This window comes from Microcaecilia unicolor, chromosome 3 (assembly GCF_901765095.1).
Source record: "Microcaecilia unicolor chromosome 3, aMicUni1.1, whole genome shotgun sequence".
In the NCBI taxonomy this organism is placed as follows: Eukaryota; Metazoa; Chordata; class Amphibia; order Gymnophiona; family Siphonopidae; genus Microcaecilia; species Microcaecilia unicolor.
This window is the reverse complement of record NC_044033.1, coordinates 430,992,901-431,015,575: the sequence shown is the minus strand read 5'-3', so window position 1 is coordinate 431,015,575 and position 22,675 is coordinate 430,992,901. Positions and strand designations below refer to the sequence as shown.

General features: G+C 41.9%; 1 protein-coding gene across 1 annotated transcript in view; it reads right to left on the bottom strand.

Annotated features, from left to right (window-relative positions):
* NTSR2 (neurotensin receptor 2) overlaps positions 1-1,140 on the bottom strand; it is a gene marked incomplete at its 5' end in the record, with an annotated part of 38,474 nt that extends 37,334 nt beyond the window's left edge. The window contains one exon of the mRNA XM_030195151.1: positions 1,117-1,140. Within this exon, the coding sequence (XP_030051011.1) occupies positions 1,117-1,140 (24 nt within the window). The remainder of the gene's footprint in view (positions 1-1,116) is intronic.
* Between the last annotated feature and the right edge of the window lie 21,535 nt (positions 1,141-22,675).

Sequence of the window (22,675 nt, the reverse complement as noted above, 5' to 3'; positions counted from 1 at the left end):
TTCCAACACAGGTTTAACTTATTCTGCTGATTCCCCCTTGCAGGCTTCATTATTTTTGCTATGAAGGCTTGGACGTACAGAGGAGCATTTTCAAAATAACGTCTAAGTAAAACATCTAGATTTCCTGTTTGATTGTGGCTGTAAGATGGATGTTTTTGCACTGAAAACATCCAAAATGAATAGTGGAATAGTCATTTTCCAAAGTGAAACATCCAACTTATGAATGGCAAAAACACAGGGACATGAATTTCATGTCCGGCATCATTTTAAAAAGTATGGCCACACAAACATCAGAGGATTAACCTAATGTTTAGAGCACTAGAGTGTAAACCAAGGGACACAAGTTCAAACTCCACTATTATTCTTTTTTTGTAAATGTGATCCCTCTAGGACAGTGTTTCCCAAGTCCGGTCCTGGAGTACCCCTTGCCAGTCAAGTTATCAGGATATCCACAATCGATATGCATGAAATAGATCTGCATATAATGGAGGCAGTGTTTGCAAATCAAGTTCATGCATATTCACTGTGAATATCCTGAAAACCTGAATGGCAAGGGGTACTCCAGGACCGGACTTGGGAAACACTGCTCTAGGACCCGAAAAATACCTACTGTACCTGAATGCACACCAGAGGGGTAGCCAGGTTTTGATATCAGGGGGAGCAGGCTTTTGTAAAATAGGCACCAGTATGAGGCTGAAGGGCCAGGAGAGAGGTGAAGGTTAAAATCCACATAGGCAGATATGGAGGCATATTTTCAAAGTACTTAGACTTACAAAGTTACGTGGAGGGGCATTTTTGGTATGATGTCTAAGTCCGACTTTGGACATTTTGCAAAAAACGTCCAAAATCTGAATAACAAAAAAGGTAATTTTCAAAAAAAGAAAAACGTCTATCTTTTGTTTTCGAACATAGAAGGTATTGTGATATGGACGTTTTTGGTACATTTTGGTCCCCCCAAAACATCCAAGTGTAAAACGCACAAAATCAAGCCATTGGAATATAGGAGGAGACAGCATTTTTAGTATACTGGTCCCCCTGATATCTCAGGACAGCAATAAGGCACCCTAGGGGGCACCGCATTGGATTTCAAAAAATGCTCCCAGGTACACATCTGACCATTGCTCCCTTACCTTGTCTGCTGAGCCCCCCAAAACCCACTGAAAACCCACTACCCCCAACTGTACACCACTATCATAGCCCTTACAGATGAAGGGGGCACCTATATGTGGGTACAGTGGGTTTCTGGTGAGTTTTGGAGGGCTCACTGTTTCCTCTGCAAGTGTAACAGGTAGGGTGGGGGGGGGGGGGGGGTAGAAGCCTGGGTCCACCTATCTGCAGTGCACTGCACCCACCACTAGACTACTCCAGGGACCTGCATGCTGCTCTAATTGACTTGAGTATAACATCTGAGGCTGGCACAGAAGCTGACAAGTAATGGTTTTCATCACATTTTTGGGGGTGGGAGGAGGTTAGTGACCACTAGGAGAATAAGAGGAGGTCATCCCTGATTCCCTCCTGTGGTCATCTGGTTATTTAGGGCACCTTTTTGTGCCTTATTCATTGTAAAAACAGGTCTAGCTCAAAATATCTTAGTTTTAGTCTTGGATGGTTTTGTTTTATTCCATTATGGCTGAAAAACGTCTAAGTCTCAGGAATGCCCAAGTCCCACCCTGAACACGCCCCTGATATGCCCCCTTGAGATTTGGACGCACTTCTCCCGGACTTCAAAGAAAAATGTCTAAAAATAGGTTTTGAAAATACTTATTTGGACGTTTTTGTGAGAAAAAAGTCCAAATGCTGCTTTATGCCACTTTTTAGACATTTTTCTGTTTTGAAAATGAGCCCAATAGTAACCTATGGAAATTTGTAACTCTAAGTGCTTTGAAAATGAGCCCCATGGTCAGTGACTCAGCTATTCGGAGAGCTTAAGGTAAGGTAAGGTATGGTAAGGTGGAGTGGGGTGGGGCTAGGGTAGGGTTGGGGCAAGGCTAGTTAAAATCTTTAAGATAGGGGGCGACACCTATGTCAGTAGTAAAGGGACAGTGGGGTACTTTTGAACACAGCAGTGAAGGACTCCTTTACTATTTCCCCCTAGTAGCTCTATTACTGATGGTATTATGCACACTGAATATACTCCAGGGAATTATGCGCTGAAAACATCCAAATAATGTACCACAATAATAGAAATTATTAAACAGAATAGTATTTTCAGTATTCTGGAAATATATGCAGGCACTTTAAACACTCCCAGTCAGTCCTAGTTCCCCAGTCCAGTATCTTCTTGTTGGCCACAAACAGTGATTTTTAGCAGCACTGTCTGTAACAGAAATCCTGTGGTTACTGGCAACCATAAAATGATTTACCTATCACATGTTTTGGAAAGTTGCCAAATGTCCACTAGGCTTTAGATCTGCTGGTCTTTAGTTTACTGTAGAGTTACCAAACATGTTTGGAATAGGTATTATCTGTATTAGCTATTTCTAATAGTTAGAGAAGTGGGCTGAGAAGGAGGGAAGCCAGGGTTCAAATCCCACTGCTACTCCTTGACAGCTTGTGAAAGTCACTTAGGGGCTTTTTTACTACGCTGTGTAGGCGTAAACGTGCGTCCTACACGTGTCAGCTTGGAACTACCGACCAGCTACCACATGGCCCCGGCAGTAATTTCATTTTTCACATGCGTCCACTAGGCGTGCCGTGAAATTTCCGGCACGTGGTGCTAACTGGGCGGTAATCAGCATTGTATGTGCGTAGACCATTACCGCCTGGCTAACACATGAGACTTTACCGCTAGGTGAATGGGTAGCGGTAAGGTCTCAGGCCCAATTTTAATTTTGCCGCATGCCCATTTTTGGCCAAAAAAAGGCCTTTTTTTCAGGTGCGCTGAAAAATGTACCTGTGTGCGTTCAATACACACGTCTACACCAGTGCAGGCCATTTTTCAGCGCAGCTTAGTAAAAGGACCTCTTAACTCTCCATTGCCTCTGGTACAAACTTACACTGTTAAGCCTCCAGGGACAGGAAAATACCTGTTGAACCTGAATGTAACTCACCTTCAGCTACTACTATGAGCTAAATACAAATTCAAAATCCTACACCAGGCATATTGTGAAGTAATACAAAGCTCTATAAAAGTCACGCAGGACCTATAGAGCAACTCTAGCATACCAAAATGGCACTAACTTCCAGGAATCACACAACAAGGGCCTATCTGGGAAAATGCAGCACTGTAAAAATTGTAGTGGACATTGGAACATCAATATACCCACTGGAAAAACTAAGGGGCCCTTTTACTAAAGGGTTGGTGCGTAGCAATGGGCTTGCCGTGTGCCAATCCAGAACTACTGCTGGGCTATCACAGGATCTCGGCAGTAGTTCCCACCTCCAGCATGTGCCATTTCTGGTGCTACAGAATATTTTCTATTTTTTGTAGCACCGGTGCTTATCTGGTGGTAATTAGGTAGCACTGTGCTCTGCCCGGTTTCCGCCAGGTTAGCGTGGCAGCCCTTACCGCCATCTCAATGAGTGCTCCCCCCCGAAATGGCTGCACAGTAAGTGGTTCACTTATCACACGGCCATTTCTTTTCATGAACAAAGACAGCCTTTTACCCGCTATGGTAAAAGGGAGCCTCAGAGCATGTCAAGAACCACAGCTTAGTAAAAGGGCCCCTAAACAAGTTGGATTAGCACAGATTGATCCTACATACAAATTCAGAGCTTAACAAAATACCTGACCTCTTTCACACACACAGAACACACAGACCCTCACCAAATACACTAAGGGCCTCTTTTATCAAGCCATGCTAGCAGTTCCCATGCAGCAATGCCAACGAAGTCCATTCAAAGAATGGGCTTTGTAAGCATTGTCGCACTGGGAAGTGCTAGCGTGGCTTGATAAAAGAGGCCCTAAATAAATAACCATAGCCTATAAATAGAAATATGTAGACAGAAATTAATCTGAACCCTCAAGAAGCCAGACTCTACATACATTGCAACACCAGGGAAGTAAAAACAGTGACGTGTGTCCCCCTGTACCGTGCAAAACAAAGACAGCAGTTGCAAATTTCAAAAACATTATTCACTACACAAATTTCACTACATTAGAAATTAACAGATACAAATTTAAAAAACAAACCAGGAAATAGTGTGATATGTTTTTATTGGACTAAATTAATACACTTTTTTATTAGCTTTGAAAGACCAAAACCACTTTCATCAGCTTAGGGTAATATAATGCTTTTATGGTATACTCTCCTGACCTGAGGAAGGTGGTTTTGGCCTCTGAAAGTTGGTACAATAAAAAGTATCACCTAATTTTCCATTTTTTGTTTTATTTTTCTTATCTTTTAGCATGAACTAAAATGGCTACCACACTACTTTATCCTGAATTTAAAAAAAATTATTTTCCTACCTTTCAAGTCTGACCATTTAGTTTTTCTAACCATGTAGTTCCTAGTATCTGGTTTCTGCTTTCTTTTATCTTTTCTTAACTCTCTTACCAGGGTTTTCTGTCCATTTCTATTTTGTTCTCTCGCCTGTCTTTTTCATTTCCTCCATTACATTCATCTCTGACACTCACCTTTCTCTTTCAGCTTTCTTCTATTTTTTTCTGCCTCTCCATTTATATTTCATTCATTTTTACTATCTAGTCTTTAAGCTCTCTTTTTCACTGAATCTATCTACAGCTTTCTATATGTTTCCCTCATCCAGGCCCATCCATTCCCCTTTCTTTTATTCCCCTGTCTTTCATTAACTTTCCCCCTCTCTCTCTCTTTGTCATATAACATCTCCTCTCTCTCTTTATTTTTCCCCTGCTATGCAGCATCTTCTCTCAGTCTCTCTCCCCCCACCTGACTGCCATGCAGCTTTCCACTTTGTTTCTGTGTGTATCTCTCTCTCCTCCTGCCAACCATTTTTGCCCCATCTCACTTTCTCTTATCCAGCATTGCCCCATCTTTCTCTCTCTTATCCCCATCCAGCATTACTCTCTCTTTCTCTCTTTTCCCCATTCAGCATTGTGCTATCTCTGTCTCATCCTCCCAATCAGCATCACTCTTTCTCTGTCCCACCCCTCCTAATCCAGCATCATCCCATCTATCTCTCTTCCCACCCACCACCACCATCTTTCTTTCTTTCTTTCTTTCTTTCTTTCTTTCTTTCTTTCTTTCTTTCTTTCTTTCTTTCTTTCTTTCTTTCTTTCTTTCTTTCTTTCTTTCTTTCTTTCTTTCTTTCCACCATGCAGCATCTCTCACTCTTTCTTCCCATCCAGCAAAAACCCATCTCTGTCTCCTCCCCCATCCAGTATCAACCTATCTCTCTCTTCTCCCCAATCCAGCAGCATCCCATCCATCTCTCTTCCCACACTGTATCGTCCTGTCTCTCTTCTCCATTCAGCATCTCTCACTCTTCCTCCCATCCAACATAAGAACATAAGAGTAGCCATACTGGGTCAGACCAATGGTCCATCTAGCCCAGTATTCTGTTTTCCAAACAGTGGCCAAGCCAGGTCACAAGTACCTGACAGAAACCCAAATTGTAGCAAAACTCCATACTACAAATCCCAAAGCAAGCAGTTGCTTCCCATGTCTGTCTCAATAGCAGACTATGGACTTTTCCTCCAGGAACTTGTCCACACCTTTTTTAAACCCAGATACGCTCATTGCTGTTACCACTTCCTCCGACAAAGAATTCCAGAGCTTAACTGCGGACACACCATGGAGGGATACAAAGGCATTATAGTATTTTCGGTCTTATTCACCATCCCTTTCCTCTTAATTCCTAGCATCCTGTTTGATTTTTTGGCCACTGCTGCACACTAAGCAGAAGATTTCAGTGCATTATCTACAATGACACCCAGATTGTTTTCTTGAGTGCTGACCCCCAAGGTGGACCCTAGCATCAGGTAACTGTGATTTGGATTATTCTTTCCAATGTGTATCACATTACATTTGTCTACATTAAATTTCATCTGGCATTTGGATGCCCAGTCTTCCAATTTCCTAAGGTCTTCCTGCAATATTTCACAGTCCACACGTGTTTTAACAACCTTGAATAGTTTTGTATCATCTGCAAATTTTATCACCTCATTCGTCGTTCTGATTTCCATATCATTTATAAATATGTTAAATAGTACAGGTCTCAGTACAGATCCCTATGGCACTCCACTGTTCACTCTCCTCCATCGACAGAAATGACCATTTAACCCTACCCTCTGTTTTCTGTCTAATAACCAATTCCTAATCCACACCAGAACCTTGCCTCCTATCCCATGACTCTTTAATTTTCTCAGGAGTCTCTCATGAGGAACTTTATCAAAAGCTTTCTGAAAATCTAGATACACTACATCAACCGGCTCACCTTTATCCACATGTTTATTCACGTCTTCAAAGAAATGAAGCAAATTGGTGAGGCAAGACTTCCCTCAGCTGAACCCATGCTGACTCTGTCCCATTAAACCATGTTTGTCTACAAGTTCTATAATTTTATTCTTTATAATAGTTTCCACTATTTTGCCTGGCACCGACATCAGGCTTACCGGTCTATAATTTCCCAGAACCCTTTTAAAAAATCAGCGTCACATTGGCTACCCTCCAATCTTCAGATACTATGGACGATTTTAACGACAGGTTACATAATACTAACAGCAGATCAGCAATTTCAAGCTTGAGTTCTTTGAGTACCCTTGGATGTATGCCATCTGGTCCAGGTGATTTATTACTCTTTAATTTGTCATTTTGGCTCAGTACATCTTCTAGGTTTCCGAGATGTCTTTTAATTCCTTCACATTATCACCCTTGAAAACCACTTCCAGTACAGGCAGATCTCTTACATCTTCTTCCGTAAAGACAGAAGCAAAGAATTCATTCAGTTTCTCCACTATGGCCTTGTCCTCTCTGAGTGCCCCTTTTGCTCCTTTGTGATCTAACGGTCTCACAGATTCCCTCGCAGGCTTTCTGCTTCTGATGTACCTGAAAAAGTTGTTACTGTGAGTTTTAGCCTCTGTGGCAAGTTTCCTCTTCATATTCTCTTTTAGCCTTCTTTATTAATGCTTTGCATCTGACTTGCCAATGCTTATGTTGCTTCTTATTTTCTTCATTTGGGTTATTTTCCTATTCTTTGAAGGACAATATTTTGGCTGTAATGGCCTCTTTTACTTCATCTTTTAACCATGCTGGCTGACGTTTCTCTTCTTTTCACCTTTGCAAATACATGGAATGCATCTGGACTGGGCTTCCAAGATGGTATTTTTGAATAACATCCACACTTGATTTAGTGCCCTAACCTTTGCAGCCAATCCTTTTAGTTTCTTTTTAATAATTTTCCTCATTTTATTATAGTCACCTTTTCAAAAATTAAATGCAGCTACAGTACATTTCTTTTGTGGGTTCATCCCAGATAGTAGCTCATACTTGATCATGTTATGATCACTATTTTCCAGGAGACCCAACACCGCCACCTCTCTCACTATGCCCTGCATGCCACCAAGGACCAGATCTAAAATGGCTCCCCTCTCATCGGTTCCTGGACCAGCTGCTCCAAGAAGCAGTCGTTTATTACTTCTAGAAATTTTGTCACCATGGCACTCCCTGCTGTAACATTTATACAGTCAATATTGGGGTAATTGAAATCAATTAATACCTCTTTCTACCAAAATACAAATTGTTGACAAGCCACACAATCCTGAATTTGGCAATGCACTTAATAAAGAAGATGCTCAATATAGAAAAGTGGAGAAAAAAAGACATCAGGTATAACGGACCATCTCGTTGTTAAAGGACAAGCCTTTTATATAATGGGGGGACCGTATCAATCATATGTCTTAAAAAAACTCCACACTATGTATTATAAATTAATTTGCCAAATTATCTCTAGTAAGCGATACAAGCTATACTCTATAACGGATTGTACTTCAATCAATGTGATATATATCATTATATGTCCTTGCGGATTATGTTATGTGGGACAGACATCTCGGTCCTTAAAGACCAGATTAATTGAACACAGACATTGTATTCAATCAGAGAAAACACACGAACCTATGGTTTCACATTGCGTCCAATTCCATCATCGATTTTCAGAATTGAGATGTATTGTATTAGAACAGATGAGGGTGTCTGAAAGAAGGGGCGACATTAGACGCCTCTTACGACAAAGGGAACAACGATGGATTTTCGAACTCAAGACAGTCATGCCTGGTGGTTTGAATATAGCGCTAGAATGGAGAGCATTTCTCTGATTGGAGCACAGTGGAGTGACGTCAGACGCCAAGTATAAAACGGATTGTGTGAGTGAAGAAACCGTCCGCCATGCTTTTGAACCAGTGACTAGAGGAGGAGACGGCGTGACAATTAAAAAACTTGGATGTTTTTGAAAAATTCCCCTGAAGCAGCTTGGATTTAGCGAAACAGGGCCTCCCTGTCACAAATGTTGTCAAAGTACACAGCCAAGCATTTGGCAAATTAATTTATAATACATAGTGTGGAGTTTTTTTTAAGACATATGATTGATACGGTCCCCCCATTATATAAAAGGCTTGTCCTTTAACAACGAGATGGTCCGTTATACCTGATGTCTTTTTTTCTCCACTTTTCTATATTGAGCATCTTCTTTATTAAGTGCATTGCCAAATTCAGGATTGTGTGGCTTGTCAACAATTTGTATTTTGGTAGAAAGAGGTATTAATTGATTATATATTCTACCGTTCCGGTTTTTTGAATTCAGTGGTAATTGAAATCACCCATTATTATAGCATTGTCCAATTTACCAGTTTTCCTAATCTCTGTAAACATTTCTTCATCCGTCTGCTCGTTCTGTCCCTCAGACAGTAGTACAGCCCTACAAGAATACTCCTTCCCTTCACACATGGAATTTATATCCATAATGATTCCATGCTGCTATTTGTGTCATGTGGAATGTTTATTTTATTTGACTCAATTCCCTCTTTAACATTTATTTTTATTTATTTATTGTATTTGTATCCCATGTTTTCCCACCTTTTTGCAGGCTCAATGTGGCTTACAATATATCACGGATACTGGAAAAGGAAAAAGATATACATTTGGTTTTACAGAATGAATTTGAGTTACATGGTCATGAAGTACAAGATAGTGGCATTACAGAAGACATTGACAGACATTAGGAGTTCTAGATGGTGGTATTACAGAAGATATTATCAGAAATTAAAATACAAGATACAGGTGTGGTAGGAACATTAAAAACAATAGACGTATGATGACGTTACTAGGTGTATTTGGGGATTTTACGTAATTATTCTCCAATCTGATCCTCTCTATCATTGCAATACAATTTGTATCCTGTTAACACAGTGTCCCATTGATTGTCCTTTTATCACCAGGTCTCTAAGATGCCTATTATATCTACCTCATCATTTAGTGCTATATACTCTATCTCTCCCATCTTATTTTTTAGGCTTCTAGCATTTGTATACAGGCATTTCAAATTGTGTTTTTTCCCTTTGATCTACAAGCTGCTTAGAAATTGAAGGGGATAATGCACATCCTTTATCCTGCTCTCTCATTAAGCATACCTGGCTTACTTTAAGCATTGTTGAAACCTCTCAATGCATCATCCCATCTGTCTCTTCTCTGCATCCAGCATCACCCTGTCTCTCTTTCTTTCCTCCCATCCAGCATCACTCTATATCTCTTCTCCCCATCCAGCATTACCCTGTCTCCTTCTTTCTCTCTGCTAAACCATCCAGCATTGTGCTATCTCTGTCTCTCTTCTCCCATCTAGCATCACTGTCTTTCTCTTCCCCCATTCAGCATTACCCTGTCTGTCTCTCTTTTATCCCCTTCCCATCCAGCATCAACCCATCTATCTCTCTTCTACCCAAACATTGCCCTCTTTCTCTGCCCTCTATTCAGCATCACCTTCAGGCTTATTTTCGAACAAGAAGGGTGCCCATCTTTCAGCACAAATCAGATGGGCGTCCTTCTCCCAGGGTCGCCCAAATTGGCATAATCGAAAGCCGATTTTGGGCGTTCTCAACTGCTTTCCGTCGCAGGGATGACCAAAGTTCACGGGGGCGTGTCAGAAGCATAGCAAAGGTGGGACTGGGGCGTGCCTAACACATGGGCATCCTCGACCGATAATGGAAAAAAGAAAGGCATCCCTGATGAGCACTTGGCCAACTTTACTTGGTCCATTTTTTTTTACGACCAAGCCTCAAAAAGGTGCCTGAACTGACCAGATGACCACCGGAGGGAATTGGGGATGACCTCCCCTTACTCCCCCAGTGGTCACCAACCCCCTCCCATCCTAAAAAAAACAACTTTTTAAATATTTTTTGCCAGCCTTTATGCCCGCCTCAAATGTCATACCCAGATCCATCACAGCAGTATGCAGGTCCCTGGAGCAGTTTTAGTGGGTGCAGTGCACTTCAGACAGGCGGACCCAGGCCCATCTCCCCCCCCACCTGTTACACTTGCGGTGGTAAATGTAAGCCCTTCAAAACCCACCAGAAACCCACTGTACCCACATCTAGGTGCCCCCCCTCACCCCTTAGGGCTATGGTAGTGGTGTACAGTTGTGGGTAGTGGGGGTTGGGGGGTTTGGGGGGCTCAGCACACAAGGTAAGGGAGCTATGCACCTGGGAGCAATTTGTGAAGTCCACTGCAGTGCCCCCTAGGGTGCCCGGTTGGTGTCTTGACATATCAAGGGGACCAGTGCACTACGAATGCTGGATCCTCCCACGACCAAATTGCTTGGATTTGGTTGCTTATAAGATGGGTGTCCTTGGTTTCCATTATGGCCGGGGACGACCGTCTCTAAGGTCGACCTAAATTTTGTGATTTGGGCGTCCCTGACCGTATCATCGAAACAAAAGATGGACGCCCATCCTGTTTCAATCATAAGGGTTTCACCGCCCCTTCGCTGGGACGTCCTCAAGAAAACTTAGGCGCCCCTTTCGATTATGCCCATCCTTGTCTCTCCGTCCTCTATCCAGCGTCACTCTGTATCTCTTTTCACTCATACATTATTACCTCATCTCTTTCTCTCTCTCTCTCTCTGCTAGCCCATCCAGCATTGTGCTGTCTCTGTCTCACTTCCCCTCATCCAGCATCACTGTTTTTCTCTTCCCCTCCAATCAAGCATGACTTCATCTCTCTCTCTCTCTCTTACCCCATCCAGCATCACCCCATTTCTCAATCTCTCTGATCTCTCCCCCAACATCCAAAATCACCCCTTGCTCTCTTCCTCCCCTCTCCTGATCATTCTTACAGCTTTTTTCAAATTTGGTGACAGGCAGCAGCACTCTCAGCTGTAAAAACAAAGTGAAAGCACGTGGGACCATTTTCCTGTGTGTGCCACTTCTTGCTGGTCACACTTTCTCCAGCGCAGGAAGCTTACATCAGAGAGGGTGTGACCAGCAGTGGTACAGGCAGAAAAATGGTCCTGTGTGCATTCACTTTGTTGTTACAGCTGATAGCGCTGCTGCCTGCCACCGTCCGAACTTGAAAAAAAGCTGTAAGAGGATGATCAGGAGAGGGGGGGGGGGGGGGGGGGGAAGAGAGATGTGTGAAGGAAGCGAACCTATCAGCAAGAGAGGTAGGCGCTGTTTTATTTGACATCTGTTTAAGGAAGCAGCCACTTGCCTTGTGCCCCCCCCCCCCCCCACATCTACGCATCTGATGTATACCACTTCAATAGTCTTCAGGCTTGCAGGTGTCTTATATATTTAGGTACAGTAGGTATTTTTCTGTTTCTGTAAGGCTTATATCTATATCTAGAGAGCAAGAGAGAGTTGAAGTGGAACTTGAACCTGTGTCCCATGGTTTACACTCCACTGCACTAAAAACTAGGCTATTCCTCTGACCTGCTTGTTGTTTAGTTCAGAATATTTATAATGCCTGCAGCTGACATAGAGCCTGTTTTTTTCTTTCCAGTTTCACTTTCAGGGGAGAGGGAGGGGCACAGCAACCACTTGATAATTAAGGGCGGATCATGTCTTAATCCCTCCAGTGGTCAGTTGCTCAATTAGAGCAACATTTTGCAACTTGGACATGACTGAAACAGGTCTAGATAAAAAACGTCCTTCTTTTTAGACATGGACATTTCTTCCCATTCAAAAATCCCTGTTGGACGTCCTACTTGTAGGCCCTCCTTAGCCCCACCTAAAACACACCCACAACATGCCCCATTGCTATTTGGACATACCACAGTATGAAATGTCCAAATTCTGACTTTCAAAAATCAGGATTTGGATTTTTTTAGCAGATGGACATTTTAAAAGGCATTTAAGGATGTCCAACTGCTTTGTAAAAGAGCACCACATTAGATGTGGTGAAGCATTTTCGATATGACATCTAAATCCAATTTTGGATGTTTTGCAAAAAATGTCCAAAACTCCAGTAGCGAACGCGACCATTTTCAAACCAGAAAAACATCCTATTATTTGTTTTGAAAATGGCTATTTGGCAGATGTTTTCAGTGTGCCTATCTTTTAGGACCATGTTCGAAAAAAAAAAAAAAATGTTCAAGGGAAAAATGCACAAAAACAAGCCATTGGGATGTATGGGGGAGGGGCAGCATTCTTAGTAGACTAGTCACACAGACATCCCAGCAGAGCAGTGGGACACCCTAGGGGGCACTGCAGTGGACTTCACATGAAAGGTCTCAGGTACACATCTTAATGTTACCCCCTTATATTGTATGGGGAGCCCTACAAAACCCACCAAAAACCTAGTGTACCCAAATGTACACCACTGCAATAGCCCTTATGGCTGCAGATGTATCTTGCTGAAGCCCTGTCTTGCTAAGGATATATTGAAGCAGTTCAGAGAAAAGTAACCGAAAGGGGTTTGTGTTGCAAAACATATGAGGAGAGACTTGAGGACCTGAACATGTATACCCTAGAGGAAAGGAGAGATGGGAGTGATATGATACAGGCATCTGAAAGGTATTCATTTAAAAACAAACTTTTTCCATAGATGGGATGGTGGTAGAACTAGAGGACATGAATTGAAGTTGCAGGGGGGCCAACTCAGGAATAATGTCAGGAGGTATTTTTTCACACTAGTTCTTTTGCATATGTGCCCTTTAAAGCCTAAAATGTAATTTTATTTATTTATTTATTTAACGCATTTATATCCCATATTTTCCCACTTAGTTGCAGGCTCAATGTGGCTTACACAATACCGTAGCAGTAGGCTCCAGTTCAATAATATAAATCCATAGTAAATTCATAGGCATGCATCAGTCAAATCTCTCAGGAGTAGAGGGTGGATAGCTGGGAAACATTGTGTATGTTAGTGTGTCTGTCTGTCTCTGCTAAGATGTGGGGGATTTGGAAGGGTGGACTACATGCTACATCTCTGAATTGATTCAGCAAGAGTTCTCAAACAGCTGGAGAGCTGAAGATGTGGGGGATTGGGGAGGTGGGACTGCATGCATGAACACTGTTCATCTCTGAATTGATTCAGTAAAAAGAGTTATCACCCTGCTATTCTTAAAAGCAGACAGATCTCGGTCCACCATAAATAAACATGCTTAAGGGTTTAAAATCATTAGAGCTGTGGTTTAAACTACATAGAATCCTTTTGAAAGAAAAAAAAAAAGAAACAGGTAGTCTGAAGGCTACAAATACCTTTTTCCTTTCCTGAGAGAAAAAAAAAGTTTAAGGGTTGTGGAATTAAAAGGAACTCCCAAGCATATGTTCACTGCTTGTAGTGCCAGCACAAACTGTGCACATTCTTCCTAGGCTGTAGGGGGCGGTATAATGGGGCGATTGACATCACTTCCTGTCACGTGACACATGCTAGATGGCAGCAAGTAATGTGTAACAGGAAGTGTCGTAAGGGTGTCCAGTACTTGCCACCATCTTGAAAAGGGGTGTGATACAGAGTTATGACATCATTTTCGGTGATGTCACCAAATGTGGTGGGGTTGAGGTGGAATTTTTGTGAAAGGAGTGGGGTTTGGGGCAGGGTTATGCAAATAAATTGGGGTTAGGGTGGGGTTATAAAAAAGGGTGGGGCATGCGTGTAGCTATGATGGGACATCTGGTGACTTAATCAAGAGGAGTGGGTGGGTGGGAAGGGCATGTCTTTTTAGCAGAGTGTGGACATGGCTTGCGTAGATCCTCGATTCTAATTGACAGACTGGAAGTGTACATGCTCACCTGTCAAAATATGTAAATTAGCTTTAATGAAAGCCGGTGACCTATGCTACTGATATGTGGTAAAAGAGAAACTGCATCAGAAATTTATTGTGAATATTTCTGCTGTTGCCATTCTATTCTGTGCTAGAAAAGAGTAATTGGTACTTAAATGGCGAAAAGTCCAGATGCTTCTTCAAGCCCTGAGGTTTGTTTATCCTCATTTCATAGATCATTCAGAGAAAAAAAAATTCGACTGTACAGGAAGAAGAAACACTATAAATACAAAGGAGGAGATTTACCATAAAAGCAATATGAGTCAATAATTTCCCTGTGGCATCATGGATTAGCAAGTATGAAAATAATAACACAACCATTGTAAATAATTACCAGAAAATGAGAGTCTTTTTGGCTTGAGGAAGGGAAGATCGTAAAGTCATTTGGTTTCAGTGAGAACAATGGCAATGCTTCTATATAGCTAATTACATCAACATTTATATGGCACCTTAATCAGGACACATTGTAACAAAATTAGTAGCGTTCAAATTTGGCAGACTAGATTGGCTTTAAGGTCCTTATCTGTCACTCTATTCCTTATTCCATTGCCCAGCAAACCTTCTGCTCTAAAATAAAGGTCACAGGGATTGTCTAGAACACATAGGTAGCTCAGGGCTTGATTCACTGGTTTCTTTGGCTCCAGAGGCTAAACACCTGGGAAGGAGGACAGATTGAGCCAGTCTGGGTTTCATCTCCATTGCTTTCAATGGAAGTAAAACCTGGACTGGATCAATGTGTCCTCCTTTTTCTGGAGCCATATGTAACCCTACCTGGGAGTATTCATCAGATATTTCAGATGGTCAGATTTATGTGGATCAATAAAAGATATTTGGGTTACCTAAGAAGTAGTGTTACTTTGAATTTCTCCATTACTTTGAATTTAATTTAATTTAATTTATTGCCATTTCTATCCTGCAGCACTGGCATTATCATTCAATGTGGCTACAAAATTAATCTACATAAAACCACAAATATTATGTTGCAGAATGCCACAATGTGCCTTCCTATTCAATAACAGGAGGAGTATTCTGTGTCCCTGCTCCAGTTAAACTAAGGGAGGGGTAGTCTATTCTGGGAAGTTAGCCCAATAGCAGCAGATGCTCAAGAACTGGAGGGAAGTACAATCCAGAAGTGTAGGGAGAAGCCTTTGTCTTCTTCTCTAGAGGGAATCTAGTAAAGAGGAAACTGTAGAGTACAAAGTAGTGAGTCAACCCAAGAAACTATTAAGGAGAGCGAGAGGAGAAAAAAAAGGGAAGGAGTGGAGCCTCTCCCATAAGTAAAGAGAAGGAGAGGGGTTGAAGTCTGAAAAACCAGCTGAACCAGGGGCACAAGGTGCCTTAACAAGAAAAAAAGGATCATTGGAGAAGGTAGAGACAAAAGCTGCAATCAGGAAAGAATTGGAACCCAGATGTAATGTGAGTGTGTGATAGAGGCCTGAGTGATAGCGGTTGGGACCCACCTCCTGGGCGCATCCTATTTGCCTAGTCCAGAGAGGATGAACATGAGGAGCAGGTGCTAAGGACTGAAGAGAATTAAGTCCTAGAGAGGAGAGAAGGGGCTTTCCAAAGCATTGCAAGAAGTGATGTAACTAGGAGAACCAGGTAAATCACGTTGCAATAATATTAACAACTAACACCTGTACCACTAAATAAAAATCTTTTGCTGGTGTCAGATTGTGCAGACATCAAACTAATCATAATTTTAGAAAAAACTTTCCTAATATGATCATACAAAGACACATACTCATCCAAATGGATATCTAGATTTCAGACTGTAGGGAATAATTCTGTTGACCATTTCTCATATCCATAGAAGCAATAGAAACTAAACAGGATAGTTTTTGCACTCACAAAGCTCTCCCTGATCCCTGAGACTCAAAATATGCTTATGCCTGCCTGGGGCTGGAATATCTTAGAAAGTCAATCGCTGCATTTGTACAGCTCCTATTATAGTCTAACAGAATGATTTGCTGTTTTCTTCCCACTGAAAACTAGAAAACCTTTCTGAATAATCTCATACCAGTTTAGTCTATCACATACTGTGAGAGTGAAAAGTGAAAACATGTACTCTGTAAAACACTAGTTGCAGTTTCCTACTAGCAAAGCCACGTGGAAACAGTACCACCTTCTTTGCAAGAGATGACAGCATTCACCTTTTTGTAATGACAAGGTCAAACCCTTCTTCCTATCCTATCCTAAAAAAGATCACTACTCTCAACTGTGTCATACTATCCTTCTCTCTCTCTCTCTTTCTCTCTCACTTTTTCTTTATGCAAGAAAATAAATTTTTTGAAAAACACCTTATAAGTCACATACTCATAGAAGGGCTCTTTTACTAAGCAGCGGTAAGGCTAACGCATTGGTAGTGCATGCCAAATCTGCACTACCACTGGGATAGCGCGGGCACCTGGTGGTAATTCCGAAGTTGGAGCACGCTGTTTCCTGCAGTAAAAACTATTTTCTACCGAGAGAGACATTCCCAGCGGTAATCAGCAGTGCAGCCACATTGCTGCTTGCTGCCTGATTATCGCGCAAGTATTGTGTGAGCCCTTACCACCAAGCGAATGAATGGCGGTAAGGGCTCAGGCAGTAAATAGCCGCACGCTACTTTTCATTTTAGCACACAGCCATTTACTGCCCCATTCAGCCACGGTAAAACATTTCCCAGCATGCACCAAAATCATGCGCTCACACTAGTGTAGGCCACTTTTTGCCGCAACTTGGTAAAAGGGCCCCAGAATGAGAGACTTTTAGTTAAAGAAACGGCAAATTTTGAGATTATAAAAAAAATGAAGGTAAGCGAAGACCACATGGCCTATCCAGTCTGCCCATCCATGCCATCTACTATTCCTTCTTCCCTCTTAGAGATCCTGTGTACTAGTTCCAAGCTTTCTTGAATTTAGATACAGTTTTTGTCTCCATCACTTTCACTGGGAGGCCGTTCCAGAAATTCACTACCTTTTCCGTGAAGAAATATTTCCTCAAGTCAGTCCTGAGTTTGTTCCCTTTCACCTTCAACCTTATTCCAGAGCTTCCTTTCAATTGAACTTCCTGTAAAACTTTGGAAGAACTGCAGGCAGGTTATTTTAGATATTAAGGGAAAAAAATTATAAACCTTGCTTCAAAATAGGCTAGTCAGAGAAAATAACACAATCTACCTTTTGAAGACAGTGTGTGAATGGGTGTGTGAAATTGAGACTGCGGCTGAAGACAAGAATCATCCCCAAATAGTTCAAGAGTAGAAAAACAAGTACCGGCATAGAAAGGTCCTTCTATTATTCTTCCCTTTTAATATATTCTTGATGCCACAATATTCTCATTTTTTTTCTCTGTTTTGATTTATTTCAATTTATTACCTCAACTGAAGAGAAAGAAGTTTTGAGAACTCTAAATTAAATTTCAGAGAGAATTTACATCTTTGCCAGTAGAGGGAAGTTTAGTAGGAATATTATTTCATTACAAGTGGGAAAGAAATAACAGCAAGGCGCAAGGTGGCATTAGAAAAGAGAGAAAGAGAGGGAGTTATAGTTATATTCTCATAAATAAAGATGTCATGTAGTGGTCTGCACAGTCATTTTTGTTGTTCTGCTTCTCATTTTTTCCCTTTTGTTTTTTATTATTTGTTTCTTTTTATAATCTGAACCAACGTATAAATAGTTTACTTACACTGTGCAGGGCCAGCCCGACCACTAGGTGGATTAGCTATCTGGTAAACTACAATTTGGGATGGCAGCCAGAATAGGTGAAATAACTTTGGCTGGTCTCACTTTAAGTGGCCAGAGCTGAATATCAGCGTGGCCGTTTAAAATCGAACCGGCCAAATTTAAACTGGAAACAAACCGGCATTGAATATCTGGGTTTAGCGGGGACCGCAGGGGACAGCACGGCTATCTCCCGCAGTCTGAATATCGGGGCCATGGTGCCCACCCATTTTGGCTCAGGTCTGGCTACTCCACTGCATGGCACCAATGTGACAATCAGTGAGCCTAAGGAGGACATTATAGTTAGTGTTGGGCTTTGATCACCACATATATTCATGGTCCATCAAGTCTTGACCCCTCCAAATTTCCTGTTTCAGAAGGGATCGGATCCGGTGGACCTTGAATATGTGCAGATGCTCAAGGCCCCATGCTGGCTATATTGCCTTCCATAGACATACTGATTACTGTGCCAGTTCCATTATGGAGGGGTTAAAGAAGGGTTTGAAGAAACAGTGTGTTTTAAGCCTGTAAAATGTATTGGGTATTTTCCTGTTTTAATTATATTTGAAGTGTATTTCTCTTATTTGGCCAGCAGGTGGTGTTTCTTTACTGTAAAGCTGATATAGGGGACCCGAGGGGGTCTTTTACTAAAGGTTAGCATGAGTTATCTGCCACAGGATCCATTGTATTCCTACTGGACCTGCTGCAGATAACATGTGCTAATCTTTAGTAAAAGGCCTCCTGAATGTTATTTTTCTTTAACACAAGCAGGAAGCAAGCAGCAGTATACTTTCAAATCTTGTTGACTGGGCTCTGATTGGCCCAGAAGCTCATTTCCTTTAGAGCATACTGATTTTGCCTTCAGTCTTAGCTGAGGCTTGGTGAATTATATGTCCCGATCTTCCCAGGTACTGTTTAGACAGTATATAGATGTTTAGTTAGTGTTATGATTGATCCATATTTCAGTTACCTGTTATTGTATTCTAATTGCACATTTTTTGATCATTGTTACAGTGTGAGAGTAAGCACAATTGTTTGTTCGTTCTGCCAGTCTGGACTGATAAAGAGTCCTGGTGGTTTGTGTGTTGAGTCTGTGAGTGCTTTCTGGGAACTGTGGGACCATTGGAAGTGTGGCCTCCAGTAACCTAGGGATCACTGGGGATAATTGGAGAGCGGAAGATTTGCCCAGAGGTGGCTCTGACCCAGTCGGTGGGAGGAGGGTGCTAGTGTAGAGCACAAGCAGCAGGTGCAGTTGGACCTGAGCTGTGCTGGGGATAGACCCTCTAAGTGGCCGCAGGGTAACCCCAGGCGGGTGGCTAGGCATTTTGTGACAAAGGGAAACACTAAAGTATTCTAACATCATTAGAATACGTTGATGCTTCACTTATCTATACTGTTATTTATCAACATTTGCTTATTTCTGATCTGATGAAGAAGGGTTACCTTTGAAAGCTAATCAAAAATGTATTATGTTAGTCCAATAAAAAAGGTATCATCTTTTCTTTTCTATGTTTTATTTTATTATTTCTATTGATTAACATCAACTTTGGAATCCCTGCTTTCTTCTCTACATTCCTGCTAGCTGAGAATTCAGTAATTTGGGATTTACTAGTAGATTACACATGGTGGTCAATCTACAGTTTCTAGTATTATTTTTACGATGTATCTTTTTGTTTATTGTAATGGTAGTTCCCTCATTGTGCACATTATGCTCAAGCACGTTTTTCACCTTTCAAATGTTGTATTATATTTATGCTGTATATTCACGTTATTCTTGCATATCCAAAGTTTATGTTACATTTATTTAAAACTTGATATACCGCCATTATTGGTATGTAGATCATAGCGCTTTACTCAAATAAAACTAATAAAATAGACTTAATTTGAAAGAAATGCCATACAGTGTCAGGATAGAAACCATTCATACTATTTATTAAAATAAACTGAAAAAAAAAGAACAGTAGTCAGTCAGCAGGGACTGTCATTGTAAGGCAGACATCCCACTGTCACAGAGACCAAAAGCCAAAATTCTTCAGATAGGACTTGAACATTGACAATTACATTTTTGATCTAATGGAGGAGGCAAGACCATTCCACAGTTTGGGAGCCTTAAAGAAAAAAAGCTGAGCTACTACTGGATTCATGGTATGCTGTCTTTGGGAATGGTAGGACAAGTCTTTGTGCATCACCAGATGTGAATGACAGGTTGGAGTATAAGGTAAAAGAAAGGATGAGAGATGCAGAGGAGCGTTTTCGATATGACGTCTACGTCTGACTTTGGACATTTTTCCTGCATTAAGAGCACATTAGTGCTTAAGGCAGCTTAGAAAAAGAGCCCCAGAATTCCACAGCAGTAGCCGTTTCTCTTATGCCTCAGTGCTGGTGCTTTTATGGAAACAATTTCACTCCCCCCCCCCCTCCCAGCTGGTGGTCTCCATGGAATTTTCATAATGACATCTATCAGATGCTGAAGGTCAGCTTGGGTCTTAGCTACATGATGTTCTTGGAATGTCAACCAGTCAAGTTACAGTAGTTTTTTCTTATGAAATTTTTACCCCATTTCTGAAGTTCACAACACTAAACGCATACCCTATTCCAACTTTCCAAAATTACTCCAAGTGATATCCACGTCCCATTATACCAACTCTCCATGAATCCCTTGCCCCCAAAAGCTTCAATAATACTGTCACACCTCAATTCCTTCCACTTTCCCCATGCCCTGGCAGTTTCTCCTGGCTCTCTCTTTGTTTCCGAAAGCCTTCCTTGCAGACTGCTCCTGGCCATAGAAAAAAAAAGTGCATGATCCTTTTAAGAAAGCATGGCCTAATGCCACTACAACATCAGTCCTGCTGCTGGCCCTAGCAGAGCCTCCCCTTTCTCTCCCAGTAGGGCCCAGCAGATTGTGACATGCTAATTCAGGGCTGCCTCTTGCCTGCTTTGCTGCTGACAGACTCTGAGCCCCAATCGTGGCTGTCGATGATGAGCTTAACTAGCAGCCTACTGTACTTCTCCTCCCACAGGACCTCTGTGCTGCTGTTGCTGTGGTTCATGGCCTTGACCCAACCTAAGACCCCAAACTAATTGAAACAGAACCTTCCTGCAGGTCCACCGCTCTTCCTGCTCCCATCAGGATCGCTGGTAAATATTTTATTTTATTCTACCTATTTAGAGTCCACTTGGGAAACAATGATCTGGCTACAGGGACAGTTCAAGAATTTAAGTGAGGGGCTTAGGCAACTGGCAAAGACCATATATACTCTTCAGGAGTAAGAGAAGGGCTATGTCAATTCACTAACTTCAGTAGGTAGCTTGCTTAACTCTGGTGCAAAGAAGAGGGATTTAGATCTAATCCTCCATTTTAGCTGCTACATTATCTGAGGCCACCCTGTGATGTTTTATAATCATCGCAAGTGGATTATAGGACTTATGTTGATGGTATTATTCCGCTTTACTTACCAATTAACTCAACTGTAGAAATTAAATTGGCTTTTGCAGCAGATTCTATTAAAGCCATCAGGGAATGAATGGCTAAAATCAGAAAAGCATTACATTTAGGAAAAACAGAATCTATTCTGATTGCTAGTTTAACCTCTAGACAGATTGAATGTTTATATTTTGAGTAAATGATCATACTATTCCTTGCCCCCGCCCCCTCCCCCCAAAGAAGGAAAGTAAGAAATGTTTGAGTAAAGTGATTTTAAAGGCAGATCTATTCTCTCTGGTTGAGGTAGATTGACTGAGGGAGAAAGACAGCTTTATAACTGACATATTTTGTTCTGGCAGAAGCCCTGTGAAGGAAATGTAACCATTTTAAAACCGGTACATCTCTGAGCTAAAGGGAGGAGGTGAGCAGCATAGTGGAAGAGGTTAGTAAATTGCTCGAGAAAAAGAAACAGGAAATATAGGCCACATTTATACATTTTGGGGATAATTATTCCTTTAAAGTTGATAAAGTAAGTTGGGATTAATAATGCACACACAAGGGGTGAGGGTAAGTGACGCTGATCAGGGTGTGAGGAAATTTCCTCACCAGTTCAGAGGGGTTGGCTAATTGTGGCTTCTCTGGGTTACCCATGCCCTGAAGAGTGTTTCTCTTATATATGGAGATTTTGCTGTTGACCTTTTGGCAGAGCAGGGAGATTGCTCTCTACTGGGGAAAACCTGGAACTACAGACCATATGCTCCTGAAGACCAGAGTGGAGCAGGCTTGGGGCACAGAGACCTCTGGGAGAAAGCTCAGGGTAGATAAAAGGGCTGTTGAGGGTACAATCAGTGCCTGAGACCAAGAAGAGGAGCAGCCCTTGGAAGCAGGCTTAGGGGCAGGGAACAAAAAGGCCATTTAGGGCCTAACTGGTGCTCTAGGCCCTTGGGAGCAACTCAGGAAGAGACTGAAGTCCTCTAGGGCACAATCAGGCCTAAAATTCAACAGCAGAGTAGTCCTTGGGAACCAGCTCAGGGCAAGGCCTTTGGGGGCATAGTCAAGGCACTCGGAGTCCAGAGGAAGCAGAAGATCCTGGTGGTGCAATTGGAACTCAGAGCACTGTAGAGGTGAAAGCTCCTAGGAGCACAATCAGCACTTGGAGCTGAGCAGCAAAGATAGATTCAACCTTCTTTGGTTGTCGAGCAGCCACCGGTTCATAGCATTCCAATAGGAGGGTAAAATTCGGGGACTTGGTGGGGATGGACAAGGGAAATGACTCAGGGAAGGAGTAAGGGGGACATAAGTCATACTACCACTCCCACACAAAGACTTAATAAAGAAACAGGGAGGTATTTAAAGTTGCTACCTTGGTAAAGAGACT